The sequence below is a fragment of the Sciurus carolinensis genome, chromosome 1 (assembly GCF_902686445.1).
Source record: "Sciurus carolinensis chromosome 1, mSciCar1.2, whole genome shotgun sequence".
Lineage (NCBI taxonomy): Eukaryota > Metazoa > Chordata > Mammalia > Rodentia > Sciuridae > Sciurus > Sciurus carolinensis.
Genome location: NC_062213.1, coordinates 191868763 through 191887502, shown reverse-complemented (window position 1 = coordinate 191887502; position 18740 = coordinate 191868763). Strand labels below are relative to the sequence as shown.

The following is an 18740-nucleotide window of genomic DNA, read 5'->3' as shown; positions in this document are numbered from 1 at the left end:
CACCCTTGCCCATCCATCCAATCCTGCGTCCTTGCTCCTCCTGGGCACAGCCTTCCGCTCGCTCCCTCTGGGAACACCTTCTTGGTTCCCACCTCACGACCTCCCTGATTTCTAAACATCAGAGCATCTTGGAGTTTGGCCTCAGACTTCTGGGCTATCTACACTCATCCCCTTGGGATTAATACCATTTAATGTGATTTAAATACCCAAATGGGCATCAGACCTCTCCTCTAAATCCTAGGCCTCGGGGCTGAGGTGCAGCTCAGAGGCAGAGTGCTTGCCTAGCATGCGTGAGGCCCTGGGTTCCACCTCCAGCAATAAATTCCAGGCCTAGATGCCAAGAACACTCCTACCCCAGGACCTTTGCACCCACAGTTCTTTTTGCCTGCAATTCTCTCCCCTTACATATTCATTATCTTTCTCCTCCTTAAAGCAACTTCAAAGCTCACATAAAGGACTTCCCATAAATTTTCATAAATGTGAAATTCAGTGATAAATATTCTGATTCTCACCTTCCTCACTGAACATTATTTTGAAGAACTAAGCATATTTCTGAACGCAAATCCAGTCTACTTTCTTCTGCCCACTGCCTGGTATTCCATCGTATGCCACGTTTTTCTTACCCAGCCCCTAAGTGGTGGACACAGAGTTGGCCTCCAGCTCTAATTACATACGCAACGTGAGGTAGACTTTCTTGAACCTGGTGAGAGTAGTTTAGTGTAGGGATGGTTTCTATACTTAGGTGTAGAGTTGCCGGGTCCTGCCATAAGCTTAGACAGGCACGCTTCACAGCCAAAGGCCTGGCATTAAAAAAACCACTCACCCTTTATGCCGGCCTCAGCGACTTGTGGAAAGTCCTGCTTCCACCACATCCTCATCAGTAATTTGAATTACCCCAACTTCCTAACTGGGGGCCACATATGGATATTAAATATTATCTTTGTTGTGTCGATTTTCATTTCCTGACTGCCAGGTACGACTGATAGTTTGGGGTCTGAGTCTGTATGGCTTGGCGGAGAGGGAACATTGGCCGTCATTGGGGAACGAATAAAATGCACCAGGTTAGGTCCACCTTCACCCCCAGGTCTCTCCCTGCTTCCCCCCGGATTCAGTGATTCCCGTACTCTGTACTTAACACCAGTGGTGATGTCAAAGGTCTTCATGTGGCAGTGCTTTTGAGACCTGGAGTAAACCTTTATTTCACTCTAGTGTTCAGTGACAGTGTAGTTAGAGATATAAATTCCAAAGTTCTTTTCCTTCAACGCTTTGAAAAATGTTGCTTCCGGAGCTTTTTCGATTCCAGCTATTGAGGTTTTCTGTTGATAATCTGCTTTTTCCTCCTGGGGAGCCTCTGGCTCCCCAATATTTTGTATTTCTAAAATACCAAAGAAAGAAAGTGCAACTCTGAATGCCCTCCAGCTGGAGTACCGGTGGCCTTCCCCGCCCTTCCTCCACCCGCTGCCCAAAGAAACCTCATTCCTGAACATTCCTCACTTAAAAAAATAATAATTCTGTCCTAAATTTATGCTTTCCTGAACAATACATTGTTTAGTTTTGCTAGTGTTTTCCAGCTTTTTATAAAGAGCCCTGACTGTATATAGTCTCCTGCAACTTGTATTTATTTTAATTTTGTATCTCTAGTTTTACTTGTTTTATTACTTGTGACTCTTCTTTTCCTTCTGCATAAAATTCCACTTTTAAAATATATTTTTGGGGGGTCAGTGTTATAGCTCCGGGGGAGAGTGTACTTGGCACGAAATCCTGGGTTTGATCCCCAGCACCACCCCCAAAAATGACAATTTATATTTCTACTATCCTGGTGATGGTATTTAGATTATTTCCAGGGTTTTTTTTCCAATAGGAAAAATATTGCTATAAATATTTTATACACGTCCCCTGATACACACGTGCATGAGTGTAGTGGAAACACTGGATCACAAGATTTGCACATCTTTCATTTTATTTGCTAATGTCAAATGGCTTTCCAGAGTGTTGGCCCTGTTAGGGCGAGATTGCAATAAATCACCGAGTTCATCTTAAAGCAGGCGACAGAACCATCTTTATTCACCAGCTGGTGGGACAGAGGGGCATCTTCAAGTCTGTACCCTTCCGCCCCTCCAGGAGTCAGGGCACACCTTTCATACCATGAGAAAGGCGGTCAGTGCACTAATCATAAGTGGCTGTTGCTATGATTAAAGAATGGTTACTAACATCTAGACAATTCTGACCGGGTACAATGTTCAGGAAAAATGGGAACCAAAACGAGAACAATCTCACATGGTATAAGAATTGCCATTTCGTGTTGTCAAACATGCTACACTAAGCAACCGTTGATGAACACAGAGGCGGGGCGTTCCCTGGGAGAAGCATTTCCTGCATGACATGCAGTCTCAGGGTAAAATGGAGTCTGTTTGGTCATTGCCCATATAGCAAGGCCCATAATAGCCCCAGTTTACTCTTCTTCCAGCTGTATGAGAGTTCTGACCCAGTGCAGTGGTGTATGCTTGTAATCCCAATGGCTCAGGAGGCTGAGGCAGGAGGATTGTGAGTTCAAAGCCAGCCTCAGCAATTTAGTGAGGCCCTCAGCAACTCAGCAAGATCTTGTCTCTAAATTAAATATAAAAAAAGGGTGGCGCCCCTGGGCTCAATCCCTGGTATCAAAAAAAAAAAAAAAAGGTTTTGGCTGATCCACAGCTTCAGCACCACTTTGAATTACTAGACTTCTTAATTTTGAAAACTCTAATAGACGTAAATGGATACTTAGGCTTAGTTTGCCTTTCCCAGGTGACTAGAGGATGAGCATCTTGTCTTGTGTTCACAGGTTCTGGAAAATGCCAATTCCAGTCTTTGCCCATTTTTCTATTAGGTTTTCTCTTCTTTAAAAAAAGAAAAAAATATATATATATATATAAACACTTTCTCTGTTATGGTAATAAATTGTTGCAAATATCTTCTCTCAGATTGCAGCTTGTCCTTTTACTCTCCTCGCTGTATCTTTTGAGGAACAAACATTGTCTTTTTGTTACTGTTACAGGGCTGGGGGTGGACTGAGGCTTTCAAATGCTAGGCAAAGAACAAACATCTGTAATTGAATATAACAAAATGCATCAATATTTTCAAGACATTAGGGCTTGGAGATGAGGCATCCCTCCAACGCTCCTGTGTCCCATGCAGGACTGTCCAGGGGGGAAATGGCTGGGTTATGAGCTGTGACCTTGGTGGTGGATTCATGGGTGGATTAGACTAATGGATTAGCAACGTGAAGTGACAAATGCCCTGGGTGGCAACTAGGCAGGTGGGTGTGACTGGAGAGGTGAGTCCCTGGGGGTAGGCCCTTGGGGATTTTATCTTGTCCCCAGCTCCTCCTCTGCCCTCCGCTTCCTGGCTACCATGAGGTGACAGCTTTCCTCTGCCATGAGGCTTGGCCTCACCTGAGGCCCAGGGAATGGACTTGGCCAGACATGGACTAAGCTCCTGGAACCATGAGCCACAAGGAGTTCTTCCTCCTCTAATGTCCTTGGCGGGTGTTTGGTCACAGGCATGGAAACCCAACTACCACGTACAGTTAGCGCTTTCTTCTACCTTGTTTAAGGAGGTCCTCCGTATCCCTGGGCCTCAAGGACATTCTCTCAAAGTGTTCTTTTTTTTTTTTTTTTTTTCTTCAAGTTTTGACTTTCACATTTTTCTGTCTTTAATCATTGAGAACTAACTTGTGTGTTCCGGGCGCGGTGTTGATCCAGTTTCATCCTGGACACGTTGGTAACCAGTTGACTCAGCCTCCTTAACCTAACGATGCAAGTTCTGTCTCAGGTCAGACTTCCGGGTACACGCGGGTCTCCTGTGCTGCCGTGCTTCTTTGGTGTCATCTATAAACTGATCCTGCTCTTTCCTCATGAGGGCCGGGCCTCCCCACCTCCCATTTCTCTTCAGTAGTGTCTTAACTCTCCTTGGACATTTAGCTTCTATAACAATTTTGGAATCAGCTTGCAAATTCTTCAAGAATTCTGTTTATATTTTTATTGGAATTTCATGAAAGATAAAAAAAAAAAAAAATCAAGAGAGGCATGAGGGGTGCGTGCCTGGAATCCCAGTGACTTTCGAGGCTGAGGTAGGAGGATCACAAGTTCAAGGTCACCGTGGACCGCTTAGCAAGACCCTGTCTCAAAATTAAAAATAAAAAGAGCTGGGAATGTAGTGAAGGGGTAGAGTGCTCTGGGTTCAGTCCTGGGTACAAAAAAAAAAAAAAAAAAGACAAGTTTAGAGAAGAGTGACTATCGATGGCACATATCTGTATCTCCATGTGTCAAAAGTCCAAATTAGATTGCTATTGATTTTGTTTGAAAGTGGATTGATGTTTAAAGAATTTTTAGGGCCAGAGGTGTGGTTCAGTGCCTAATGTGTGGAGCCCAGGATTCAGCTTCCTGTGGTACTGGATGAACCTGGTTGTTCTCTGCCACTAGCTACATCCCCGGGCCTTTTTATTTTTTGATTTTTAAAATGCTTTTGTAGTACTGGGGATGAACCCAGAGCCTCACACAGGCTAGGCAAGCACTGGACCAGGGAGCTGCACCCCAGCCCTTTTTGTTTAATTTTGAGACAGGGTCTTGCTATGCGACAGGCTGATCTCAAACTTGTGATTCTCCTGCCTCAGCCTCCCGAGTAGCTGGGATTACAGGTGTGCACCACTGCATGGTGGATGAACGGTTGGAAACCAAAGAGACAGAGAAAATATTAAAAGCAACCAGAGAAAAGGGAAGCATTACAGCAGAGGAATAGTGATAAGAATGAGGGCTGATTTCTCACCCCATTGGGGGCTAGAAGACAATGGAACCAGAACTTTGAAAGGGCCTCACACATACCAGGGTACGCTAGCCAAACTACCAGACTACTCACGAGACTCGTAGGCTACCAGGCCTGGAGGGGAAAAAAAAAAAGAATTTTTAAAAAAGGGAGGAAAATAAATGGTTTTGAAATTAAACATTCAGCTGGGTGCGGTGGTACACACCTGCAATCCCAGCAGCTTGGGAGGCTGAGGCAGGAGGATGGAGAGTTCAAGGCCAGCCTCAGCAATGGCAAGGTGCTAAGCAACTCAGTGAGGCCCTGTCTCTAAATAAAATACAAAATAGGGCTGGGGATGTGGCTCAGTGTTGGAGTGCCCCTGGGTTCAATCCCCAGTACCTCCCCAAAAATATATATGTATAAATAAATAAATATTCATAGACTTATTTACCATCCCCGAGTCCCCTTTCTCCCTCCCGCTTCCTCCCTCTCTTCTATACTTCTACATTTCCAGCTGCTATCATTTCCTTTCAGCCCTACACAACTTCCTCAAGGATTTCTTGGGGTGAGGGTCTGCTGGTGCCAAATTCATTCAACTTTGGCTTAATCAGAAGTATCTTTACTTCATCGTTTTTGAAAAATGTCGTCACTGGATGCAGACTTCGAGGTGGCCTTGTGTACCTTGAGCCCTTCAAGGTTGTAGCTTCCTTGGCTTCCAGCCCCCACTGAGGTGAGAAACCAGCCCTCATTCTTATCATTTTCCCTCTGCTGTTCATTTTCTCCGGTTGCTTTTAAATTTTTCTCTTGATCTTTGGTTTCCAAAAGATCTCTTTGTCCATGAGGTGCCTGGGTTTGATTTCCATTGTATTTATCCTCCATGAGCTTCCTCGCTGAGCTTCCCCAATCTTTAAGTATTGTTTTTAAATCAAAATTGGAAAATTTTTGGTTAATTGTCTTTCATTATGTATTATTTCTCTTTTCTCTTTCTAGAACTCCAATTACTGAAATGACTGATCCTAACAAAGCATAAACCAAGTCTCCACGGTAGAGATGGTTTGTCAGTAATTTAACTGCCTGCTAGCATAAAACACAACTTTCTTCAGAGGAAAATAGCAGGATCCAGTTCTTTTGAAATATTATGCACAATGTTCATTGTATAATAAACTTATTAGATATCCAACAAAATGGAAAACTCTGACATGCAGGGAAAAGAAAGATAAGTCAACAGAAAGAGACCCAAAATGACCCAGACATTGGAATTAAAGGACAGAGTATTTGGAACAGCAAAGATATATTTGTTAAGGTATTTGCAGGAAAAGATACAAATAGTGGCTGAAGAAATAGGAAATGTAAGGAGGCATTTAGAAACTGTAAAAGAATGGAATGGAAATTTCAAAATGAAAATATAGCATTTGTCATTAAAAATGCTTTAACTGGGGGCGGGAGCTGTGGCTCAGTGGCAGAGCACTTGCCTAGCATGTGTGAGGCACTGGGTTCGATTCTCAGCACCACATATAAATAAATGAGTACAATAAAGGTCTATCAACATCTAAAACAAATATTAAAAAAAACAAAAAGGTCTGGGGATGTAGCTTAGTTGGTAGAGTGGTTGCCTTGCAAGCACAAAAGCACAAGGCCCTGGATTCAATTCCCAGCACTGCAAAAAAAAAAAAAAAATGCTTTAACTGTGATTAACATCAGGTTGGATATAGCCTAGGAAATGGTCAGTGAATTTATTATTTTATTTTATCTTATTTTATTTTATTTATTTTGATTGAACCCAGGGGTACTTTAACATTGAGCCACAACCCCAGCCCTTTTTATTTTTTATTTTGAGACAGCGTCTCCCTAAGTTGCTTAGGGTCTCGCTAAATTGCTGAGACAGACCTTGAACTTTCAATCCTCCGGCCTTAGACTCCTGGGTGGCTAGGATTTCAGGTGTGGACTGCACCCAGATTTGGTGAACCTAAAACAGTTCAATAAACATCATTCCAAAGAAATAAAACACTGAAAATCAGAAAAAGAAAAAGGAAAACTGGTTAATGTTGAAAAGACAACTTTAATCTTTGGGGTTATCTTTTCTACTAAAGTTCATCTGCACTGTTATTGACTAATTATTTGCATGACTTTCATCTTTTTCATTTTCTTTTTTTTTTCTTTCTTTCTTTTTTTTTTTTTTTTTTTTTTTTTGATACTGGGGGTTGAACCCAGGGTGCCCTACCACTCAGCTAAGTCCCCAGCCCTTTTTATTTTTTATTTTGAGACAGGGTCTCATTAAGTTGCTGAGGCCTGTGATCCTCCTCCATCAGCCTCCTGAGGAGCTGGAATTATAGGCATGTGCTAGCATGCCTGGCTTTCTTTCAATTGTTTTGTTTTGTATTGTTTTGTTTTTGTTTTTGTTTTGTTTTGTTTGCCCTCAGTTTTCCACAAGTTAATTCCCAGTAGTTCTAGCAGGCCAACAGAGAAGTCTTGTGATTCAAATTTATATTTACTGATGGTTCCCTGTGTCTGGTCCTCGATAGCCCTGCATTTATAAAACAGTGTGATCCGTATCCTGCCCAATCAGGGGATTTGGGTGTAAGAGATAAAGAGAAAAGAGGGATTGGGTATTCTGCTCAGTGGCAGAACCCTTGCCTAGTATGTGTAAGGCTCTGGGTTAGATCCTCAACCCTCAACCCTCGGGTTGGGGGAAGAAAAATCACTCAGAGGAACATATGCTGTTGCCCATTTTTAAATAAAGTTAAAGATTATTTGAATCAGTGACCACTTATGACCACTACCAGAATCATCACGGGCCTAAAGGTGAAGAAAATTCAGCCAAGCTCTCTGACTTTCCCTTCCCCTCCCCTGGGTTTGGGCGTGGACTGGGAGGCTGGCCAGGTTAAGGAGGGTGCATTTGCTCATTCGCCAGAAGGATAAGATCTGTCTGTTTCCTCCTCCGGCCCTTGGCTTGACACCCACATGAGCACCCAGCCATGAGTGATGTTGTGGTCTGAACTCTAAGCAGGTGGACCAGACCTAGAAAGTGAGTTCTATTGTGTGCCAGCTGTGTGAGTTGTAGGCAACTCTTTCTTTGCGATCCTCACTTTATTCATCTGTAAAATGGGGATAATACCTATGTATTACTAGGACTGCCAAAACCAATCGCCACAGACTATGTGGCTTTAACAGCAGAAACTTATTTTCTCACAATTCTGGAGGCTAGAAATCCAAGACCAAGTGTGAAGAGCAGGCTGAACCCTGCTCTGGGTTGCTCTCTGATGTGCAGAACAGCAGTGTCCAGGCTGTGCCTGAACCTTGGTTACTCCATTTTGTAAAGCGGTAGTTTGCCATGAGTTACTCCAAGGTGAGTGTCAGCGCTGAGGCGGAAGGTAACCAACCACCATCTGCCTGGCACAACCGTGAGACACACACTGAGAAATGAACCATTCCAAAAAGAAAGCCCACCTGCGAACGTATCAAACTAATCAGAAGCCCGGGGATACGCAGGCCTCTCAGACTCAGAACAACGAGGCCTATGCAGGTTTCACACACACCAGACCAGTGAACGACACCACGCCCTCCCTCGAGGCCCTTAAAGAGGAGCGCCCTAAGACTGGACACAGCGACACCTGGACCCTGTCATCTGGTCACTGGTCATGAGTCTTGCCCAAGAAAATGCCACAGTGAAGAACCTCTGAATCTGTCATCTGGCTTTAAGAGAGTGCTGTCCCTCCTGCCTACCGTAACCACGCGAGTCCCGCTCCAAGCTGGCGGATAAACTGACCTGTGAAATTGCCGTCTCTCCCGACCTTGACCTAGAACACGTTCCTGTGCTTTGGCAGCTCTGGGCCTTGAACGAGTTCTTTGGCTGGTTCCTAATCTTTTCCGACCGGCTACAGTGACTCTTGGCAGCTCTCTGCTCTCTGCCTTTGCTTTCAGTTCAGCTGCCTGAAACCATTTGTGTAAAACTGTGTGACATGTGGTTTGTGACTGAAGTGTTGTAGGTATTAGAAATTAAGATTGGAATAAAGAACCTGTGATTGCCTGGCTTATGACTTAGCAGGTGACCCGCCAAGTATTCAATGAACCGCTGCTGATGAAAGTAGCGTGGCCATGAATTTACTGTTGTTCAGTAAACCCTGGCCTCGTGGAAAGAGGCACACACGTTTGGTCTCCATTAATGTCACAGCATGCTCACAACACCAAGGTGTGGCAGCGTTGGTTTCTTCTGACTTCTTTTTCCATATCTTTTATTGGTGCCTTATAGTCGTGCATCTCGATGGGAGTTGTTACATATTCGTACATGCACACAACATAACTGTCGTTTGACCAGTATCAATTCTGAGGCTTTTTCCATGCAAAACAATAATTCTGTTTAAAGGAAGTAACACAATAGTTTATTCTGAGCCAAATATAAGTGACCATAACCCAGGGACACAGATTCAACATCCTGAATGACATGTTCCACGGTGGAAGAGGTTTCCTGAACCTTTATAGTCACAGAACAGAAGACAGTCATGGACAGAGCGGAGAGAGTGAGGAGGCTGCGTCTGGCTCCTGCTGTCACAGCCATTGCAGCACATTGGGCTCCACAGAGACAGCGCCGGGGCAAGTGAGAGCTGGACGGGCACTGGCGACTCTGTGCCTCGCTGAGGAAAAACAACTAAATATGGGCAAAGGAGATCCTAAGAAGCCAAGAGGCAAAATGTCATCATATGCATTCTTTGTGCAAACTTGCCGGGAGGAGCACAAGGAGCACCCAGATGCTTCAGTCAACTTTTCAGAGTCTTCTAAGAAGTGCTCAGAGGCGGAAGACCATGTCTGCTAAAGAGAAAGGAGGATTTGAAGACATGGCAAAGGCGAACAGGGCCCGTTATGAAAGAGAAATGAAAACCTATATCCCTCCTAAAGGGGAGACAAAAAAGAAGTTCAAGGATCCCAATGCACCCAAGAGGCCTCCGTTGGCCTTCTTCTTGTTCTGTTCTGAATATCGCCCAAAAATCAAAGAACATCCTGGCCTATCCATTGGTGATGTTGCAAAGAAACTGAGAGAGATGTGGAATCACTGCTGCAGATGATAAGCAGCCTTAGGAAAAGAAGGAAAAATACGAAAGGGATATTGCTGCCTACCGAGCTAAAGGAAAACCTGATGCAGCAAAAAAGGGAGTTGTCAAGGCTGAAAAAAAGCAAGAAAAAGAAGGAAGATGAGGAAGAGGAAGAAGAAGGAGATGAAAATGAAAATGATGATGAAGATGAATAAGTTGGTTCTAGCACACAGTTTTTTTTTTCTTGTCTATAAAGCATTCAACCCCCCTGTACACAACTCACTCCTTTTAAAGAAAAAAATTGAAATGTAAGGCTGTGTAAGATTTGTTTTTAAACTGTACAGTGTCTTTTTTGGTATAGTTAACACACTACCGAATGTGTCTTTAGATAGTCCTGTCCTGGTGGTATTTTCAATAGCCACTAACCTTGCCTGGTACAGTATGGGGGTTGTAAATTGGCATGGAAATTTAAAGCAGGTTCTTGTTGGTGCACAGCACAAATTAGTTATATATGGGGACGGTAGTTTTTCATCTTCAGTTGTCTCTGATGCAGCTTATAAGAAATAATTGTTCTGTTAACTGAATACCACTCTAATTGCAAAAAAAAAAAAAAAGGTTGCAGTTGTTTTGCTGACATTCTGAATGCTTCTAAGTAAACACAATTTTTTATTAAAAAAAGTCATGAAAAATGTGTTTATAGAATACACAGTTGGGGCAGCAAGGCAGGGAAGTCCCCTCTATAGGATTTATTTATTTATTGTGCTGGGAATCGAACCCACAGCCTTATGCTTGCAAGGAGAGCACTTTACCGGCTGAGCTATCTCCCCAGCCCCCTCTATAGGATTTAGATGTTGTCATTTTGTTCTCAATACTGGGGATTGAATCTAGTGGGCCTACAGCACTGAGCTACATCCTCAGTCCTTGTTATTTTTTGAGGCAGGGTCTCACTAAGTTGCTGAGACAATCAGTCTGTCTCAACCTCCCAAGTAGCTGGGATTACAGGCGTGCAATGCCCCAACTCTGATGGGGGGTTTTGGGGTTTTTTGTTTTTGTTTCTGTTTTTTGGTATCAGGGACTGAACCCAGGGGTGCTTAACCATTGAGCTACATCCCCGGCCCCTTTTATTTTTTTTATTTTGGGACAAAATCTCACTAAGTTGCTTAGGGTCTTTTTAAATTGCTGAGGCCAGTCTTGAATTTGTGATCCTCCTGTCTCAGCCTCCCTGGTCCCTGGGATCACAGATGTCCGCCACCATGCCTTAGCTTAGGGTTGGTGAAAGCTAGAAGTGAGTCAAGTTTAATGATACATTCCAAGAGTTTCATCTGGAAGTCACAAGGATGTTAGGTTAGACACAGAGGTTGACAGTAAAAGCCATAATCTCTTCTTATTTTGTTTCTGTGGTGGTGGGAATTGAACCAGCAGGGACTCTGACACTGAGCTACATCCCAGCCTTTTTTATTTTTTCACTTTTCAGACAAAATCTCTCTAAATTACCCAAAATGGGCTCTAACTTGAAATCCTCCTGGTTTAGCCTCCTTAGTAGCTGGGATCATGGGTGTGCGCCACCACGCCTGGCTCTAACCTTGACATATTGGAGGCACCAGACTATTGGATTAGGGCCCACCTAATGCCCTTGTTTTAACTTAATTACCTCTTTAAATGCCCAGTCAGCAAACTCAGTCACATTCTGAGATACCGACTGCAGGTCAGGACTTCAACGCCTGAAGGAAGAGGGCAAAATTCAGCTTACAACAGTCTACGGTTTATTATTGTGGGATTGAATCAACTTGTGTGTTTAAAATATTAACATAAAGCTTTGCATAATATGCCCCCTAAAATGTTAATTGCTGTTATTATGAGAACCAACAGAAAGGAAAGATAGTGTCTCTTAATCCAGAAGGAAGATAGATCTCTTGATCTTCTAGCCCTTTTTGTTAAACTATGCAAACAAAACGTCTGAATATAAGATCAGTAGAGTTCTTCCAATGGAATAAAAAGCACAAAAAGATTGCTGCATTTTTCTCTCATGCCTGTTACTATTGTCCTCCTGGCTACACTGTAAACTTTGAGGACTGTCTTACACTTCCCCTGTGTTCCTTACTACATAAGAACACCATGTCTCCAAGTAAAAAATTAGAAAGTCTGGGGATGTGGTAAAGAAAGCGCCCCTGGGTTTCATCTCCAGTAACCCCCCTAAAAAATGATGAGCATCTACCTCAAGAGTTCAATATAAAAACAACCAATCAAACCACATACTCTTGTTGTAATAGTTTACTTATTTCCAGTAACAAGTCCTGCCCTGCCAGAGTCACATTATCATAAGAGGGTAGACCGCCATCTAGTGACTCATGTTAGACTAGGAAAGTGTGAAATTCAAAAAACTCCATGCTACTTCCATGTCTTTATTTGATATTTGCATATACAGAATGATTAGAAATCTTCTAATAGTGTGACAACTTTGTATATCAATGATAGATCCAGGGCTGGGGATATGGCTCAGTTGGTAGAGTCCCTGCCTCATAAGTGCAAGGCCCTGGGTTCAATCCCTAGCACTGCAAAAAAAAAAAAAAGGTCTGATTCAGTTTTCATCCTTTATTCTAGAGATTTCTGGCATTTAATGTAGTTAACCTCTGTGAATTTTGATTGCTTTAAAGAATGAAAAAGGGGCTGGGGTTGTAGCTCAGGGGTAGAGAGCTTGCCTAGCATGTGTGAGACACTGGGATTGATCCTCAGCACCACATATAAATTTTTTAAAAATAAAGGTATTGTGTCCATCTACAACTTAAAATTTTTTTTAAAAGATAATTATCACTAGAATAAATATGAAGAGGGCATGAGGAATTCAGGAAGTAGAAAGCATCTTTTACTCTGAAAAAATGATAAAGCACTTATAATTCCCAGCACAAAACCCCAAAATGTGCAGTTCAGTGGTTGCAGGAACATTCATTGCTATGAAGCAATTATTCCTGTTCGATAAAGCTACACTTAAAACAATTTGATGATTCAAAGTTTCTTTTTTGTGGTTCTGGGATGGAACCCCGGCCTCATGCATGCTAGGTAAGCACCCTACCACTGAGCTGCACCCCTCAAAACATTAAAACTTGTAAGAATAAAGTCGTAGTCATAATTGAAAACGAGGGGAAACCTTATTATATGCTCGTTTCACTTGCTTATATTGACCTTAAAACTCACTAATTTTGAAGGTCATCCAACTCAGCAATACATAATTAGTCTCTCATGAGCTTGCTGTGGACAACACTTCTGGGGTGTAGGTCATGATAATAACGGTTGCCAAGTTACTTTTCAGGAACTTCAACACTATTTCTGTTGAAACCACTGACACTTCACTTGGGCCCGCACAGCTGTCTGATGAGGGACCTCTTTGATATTAGAAGGTTGAAAGTTTTACCCTCAGCTAACACTAGTGCTACCATTTTCTGAATTGTCCTGTGAAGAGCTTTGGAGATTGATTACACACAGGGACCACTCATTACTTCCAATCACCCTCCTTATGCCTTAAGCCACTTTGCTCCCATATCCTCAAACCCTCATGCATAAACTCTCTTATACTTTTATTTTTATCATTATTTAAAACATTTTTTTGCATAAACTTTTGCTTGCAAAACGTCATGAATGGCAAAACAGGCCTGGTTCCGTAACATACTTATACCTGTAGGTACATTTTCATACTTTCTTGAAAGCATGAAAGAATATGTTCTTATATCCCAGAGGTCTGTTCTATGATGGAAATATTGACCTTTGGCACAACATTGTTTTTAACACTTGACTATTGTACATCTGGCCAAAATGCCTGTCATTGCACAGGTCATTAGAACCTATTATTTGTCAAACTCTGTTTTGGGTACTGAGGATAGATACGAGAGAAAGGCACAGTCTTTCTTCAAAGAGTTTGCCTTGTCTAAGACAGAGTAGAGATTAGCATACGTGTAATTAGAATACATATGCAAGCACAGGTGAAATATGGAATCCTGCTTTGTGAGGTCTGGACTCAGGGATTTTGCTTTGTTCTGGTTTTGGCCCTGTGGATTGAGGGGGTTGAATCCAGAGTCTTGCACTTGCTAAACTACTGAGCTCCATCCCCCCGCTCCAGACCAGGGTTTTTATGAGGCTCAGTAACCCTCTAAAAGATAATCAGATACTAGGTATTGAGTCCCAATAAACGAAAATATTTCCAGGAAAAGGTCATGTCTAAACTAAAGCCTAGAGGAAGAATTAAAGTTGACCAGTTAAAGGGTTAAGGATAACAAGGCAAGGTGGAGAGGGCCAGGAGAGGGGAGGGAGGGAACAATGCTTTCAGACCAAGGAGACAGAGCATGTGCAAACATCCTGAGGGGAGAGTCCCTTCTAAATCTGAAAGTGGCCCCCACCCAATGATCTCCCCTGCTAGTATTCATGTCCTCGTATAGTTCTCTCCAAGGCTGAATAGGTGGAGCTTGTGTAACCAATATTTTGAAAACTATGGCATATGACTTCATAAAAGTTATTGTGACTTCTGTCTGGTTCTCTTTTGGATCATTTGCTCCCACTGAGGGAAGCCGGCTCTCACGTCATAAACACACTAACCACCACTAAAGATCGGGCGATGTGGCAAAGAACTGAAGCTCTTGCCTATAGCCATGTGGGTGAGCCCTTTTGGAAACATCTGGTTCCAGCTGACTGTCACCTTGACTACATCCCCTTGAAAGACCCTATGCCAGAGTCACCCACCTAAGCCACTCCAGACTCCTGATACACAAAAAAAGCAGGAGATGACAAGTTTGTTTTAAACATTGCAAAATTTGGGGAGTGATTTGTTATGCAGCAATAGAAAGCTAATATACTCGCCAGTATGTTCAAAGACATCCTCCAGAGCAAAATGCATGTTTTTAATCCATCAACAATTCCATCTCAGCTACCGAATTGTTTTAGTCCATGAGTTACTTGATAGGTTTGAGTTCCATCCTCAGCACCACATAAAACTAAAAGGTGTTGTGTCCATCTGCAGCTAAAAAACATGTATTTATGTTTTAAAAAGAGAAAAAAGGGCAAGATTTAGTGGTTGTGGAGGGTGAGAGAAAATGACAGAGAAAAGATGGCCTCGTTCATTAAGAACAGCAAAAAGGCTGAGGCAAGTGGGTGGAGAGGAGTTCAGCTGCATGCTGAGCCTCAGAAGCCTTTAAGACATCCAATGGGTATGCCAGCAGGAAGTTGAAAATACAGGTCTGGGCAGACCTGTGCCTGATAGACAGTGGAATATGAAGAGAAATGAAACCAAGAGAGGAGTGACACATCACCTTTGTCAGGAAAAGATAAAGGGATCGATGACAAAGTCAAAAGGAGCTGGGCACGTTGGTGCACGCCTGTAACCCCAATGACTCAGGAGGCTGAGGCAGGAAGGGCCAAGTTTTAAGCCAGCCTCAGCAATTCAGTGAGGAGCTAAGCAACTTAGTGAGACCCTGTCTCAAAGCAAAAAAGGGCCTGGAATGTGGCTTAGCGGGGCAGGAACAGTGAAGGGAGTTAAAACAGAATGGCTAATCAGAACCAGAGAACAGCGAGATAGGGAGCGTTATGATTTCATAGTTCCATCTGATCGTGTTCTATAGAGACCACTTCCAAACCTTCCGTTCAGTTTTTCACTGAGCCATGTGCCACTGTTCTACCACACTATTCTAGGTGGTGTGTGTATGTAGGGGGCGCACACATCAGTGAAAACACCGAAAAGGCCCCGACGAGGGAGCTTACATTTCAGTGTGGGGAACAGACAATAACACAATCTCAACTGCTGGGCGGCACCTGTAATTCCAAAAAATTGGGAGGCTGAGACAGGAGGATCAGAATTCAAGGCCAGCCTGGGCAGCTTGGCAAGACCCTGTCTCAAAATAAAAACAGTAGGGGCTGAGGATGTGGCTGCGCGGTGCAGCGGCCCGGGCTCGACCACCAGGACCCCCGCCCAAGAGTTAAGTCCGAAGGTGGTGAGGGCCAGGGGGGCAGAGCAGGGGCAGGCAGGGCAGGCACGCCAGGCAGATGCCAGGGCCTCCGACCTCCAAGGCAGCGGGGTTCCTGGCGGTGTGGAAGTGGCCGCAAAGGCAGGAAGGGGCCGAGACCCGCGCCAGGCCAGCGTCCTGAACAATGGGGCGGGGCGGGCGAGACCTCGGGAGCGCGGCCTTTGTTTTTGGCGGCGGGTGGCGGGGAGCGTGGCCTGGGCCTGCCAGGTCTGCGGTGTCCACCGGGGGTCCAGGGGGACACGTCAAGCGGGCAGCGCCGCCAGCGTTTGCAGTCTGAGCCGGAGACACAGACGCCGTCAGCACAGGGTTGGCACGGAGGCCACCGGGGCGGGCGGGACGGGGCCGCGCCGGCTGCCCGCCCGTCCGCCGGCTACCCGGCAGTGAAACCGAAACTCCACTAACGGACGCTTCCCGCTCCTTCCACGGCCCAGCAAAGGCTGGGCCAGAAGGCGGATGTCATTTGTGCTGCATCGCGACCACTTGGGGCGAGTCCCGACAGCCGGGGAAGTCGTAAAACCCGCACCGGCATAACTTTTACAATGACAGGGAAGGCCGCGGCCTTCTCGCTTGCGCACGGGCCGCCCCACCAGCGTCACTCTGAGGTAACAGCCTTTCTCTTCAAACGCTCCACGGAGCCCCGTGAGCGGGAGGCCTCCCTACCCCCAACTACGGGTGGAAGGATGGGTCAAGTTCCATCGCGCGAACAAGGCTGGTCACGCGCCACAAAAGGATTCGCAAGGCCGGGCCGACCACTCTTTTTCTTTCTCCCATTGGCTGCGGTCGTCGAGCTCGCCTCCCTCATTGGCTAATAAAAAGCCTCGGCCAGGTAGAAGCTCGCCCCAACTGATGCGCGTGCGCACGCGTGGCGGGCCCTCGGCGCACTGAGCAGGCGCGGCCTCGTGTCGGCTGGCGGGGGCGGGTGCAGCGGCACGCGCTGCGTCCCGGCGTTCTGCTCCCCTCCGCCGGTCCCGCCCTCCGTCGCGGCGGCGCGGTGCACCCTGGGATAGGGAGCGATCTCCGAGCGAGGCAGCAAGATGGACGCGGGATTCTTCCGCGTAAGTAGGAGCGCGGGGATATGGGTTGAGGTGAAGGGGCTTCTCCGCAAGACCCTGGAGGAAGTCTAAACTCGGGACACGGCGGCCCACGAAGGGAGGCCTTGGAGATCCTGAGGATTCCGGGTGCCGGCGGAGGCTCCCCACTGCGCTGCGGCGGAGACCGGTGCGCCCCTGCGCAGTCTCCTCCTCCGGGATCGTCCCCCCTACGCGGCGGCGGTGGCCGGAAAATGGCGTCGGGAATGGGCCGGAGCCGTACCTCGCCGCCCGCCTGGCGGGGCCTGCGGGCCGAGCGCCGCGCCTGCCTCTGGGTCCTGGGGCCTAGCGGAGCCCGGAGGAGGAAGTCCCTAGAGGGAGGGCGGAGGGAAGCCCTAGGTGACTGGCGGCGGGAGAGCCCGGAGCGTACGGTTTGGGGGTGCGCCCCAGAAGAGCGTCTTCCGGGAGGAGGACGACGGGGGGCGCTCAGCGGCCTCCCTGGAGGGAGCGGGCTCTCCCTCCTCCTCCCCCCAGGTCCTAAGCCTTCGCGAAGGCTCCGGGTCAGAGTTCGCCGGAGCTCCCGCCCAATTTGATATCCCTTCAGGGAGGGGAGCGCAGACAATTTGCAGTCGGAACGTTTGAGTCGGAGGCTCTGTGAGGGCAGAGGGGGCAACGAAAAGTAGGCGCGTATGGAGGCAGGTTTCGGGGTGAGTCCCCTCGGCTTCCCGCCCTTCGCCGCCTCCCCCGCCCGCGCTCCCGAGTTTGTTGGACTCTTCGGGAGAAGAGGTGACTCCGAACCTGGGCTCCGCGGGCGGGAAGGCACTCGGCCGGCCCAGACCTCACCGTTTTTCGCCCCCCGTGCTGGAGTCATATTGCATTCCTGTAGGAAATGAGCTCCAGATCGAGATCTAGATGGGTGTGAAGGGACACTTAGAGGACTCAAGTTGACTGCCAGTGAGCCCTGCGGGGTTTGCGTGTTCTTTAAATGCAGAGTTATCCATGTGTAAAGACCACTGGGTCTAAGCTAAAATCTCCATTTTGTGTAATACAGGTTGACTCTTTCTCTAGAGCATGTAATTTGCATTTTGTGTGTGTTTAAAAGAAAAATTGGAAGAGAGGAAGGCCAGGGCATTAATAAAGATCTCTCTTGACACTGCAAACCAGGCATCGAAATTATTCTTTAATTAGCTTGAAATATGCCAACTAGTTTTTCATTAGAAGTTGCGATACCATTCCAAGCATTGAACTTAAGACACTTAGCCAGTTATTTGTTCTTAGGTCATGTAATCAAGGTAGTTACTTAGGAACCATAATTTCAAAGGAGCTTGTCAAATTTTCACACGACTGAACTGTCCATTTTGTAACGAATTTGGTAGTGACTACTCATTTCTTGTGATGCAAGAGTAATATTTTCAAACAGGTAAAAACCTGTTCTTATGACTTTTGTCAAGTATTTCCATTGGAAAGGAGTTCCAATTAAAAAAAAAAAAAGCAAGGTGGTTGATACGGTAAAATTTAAGATGATGTTTTCTTTTTGTTGGTAAAAAACTGGGGAAGAATGCAGTCTTATATACTACCTACAATTCCTTAAATGTAGGAGTTAACTGGATTGATTTAAGCTCTGACTTAAAATATTTTAGAGCATTTAGTACCCTGCCAACCAGGCTATAATCTGAGTATTGACATTAAAGTGAAAGTGGTATTTTCTATTTACTGAGCAACTGCCACAGGTACTCGATGTGTAATTTCTGATATACACAACAAACCTGTGTAGATATCATTATCCTACCCCCCACCACTTCTAAATATTTCCTTTTAAATATGTTTTTATTTGGAGGAGTGAGGTTATATTTTTAGTGACAGTGCCTAGAATTCTTGAGCCCGAGTATCACCAAAAAGTT

General features: G+C 45.4%; 1 protein-coding gene and 1 pseudogene across 1 annotated transcript in view; both read left to right on the top strand.

Annotated features, from left to right (window-relative positions):
* The first annotated feature begins 9430 nt into the window (after positions 1–9430).
* On the top strand, positions 9431–10021 carry LOC124962341 (high mobility group protein B1-like; annotated as a pseudogene).
* A 6742-nt stretch (positions 10022–16763) lies between these two features.
* The window catches only part of Srrm1 (serine and arginine repetitive matrix 1), a 27886-nt gene continuing 25909 nt past the window's right edge, over positions 16764–18740 (top strand). The window contains 1 exon segment of the mRNA XM_047553894.1: positions 16764–16866. Coding sequence (XP_047409850.1) covers positions 16846–16866 — 21 coding nt within the window. The 5' untranslated portion in view covers positions 16764–16845.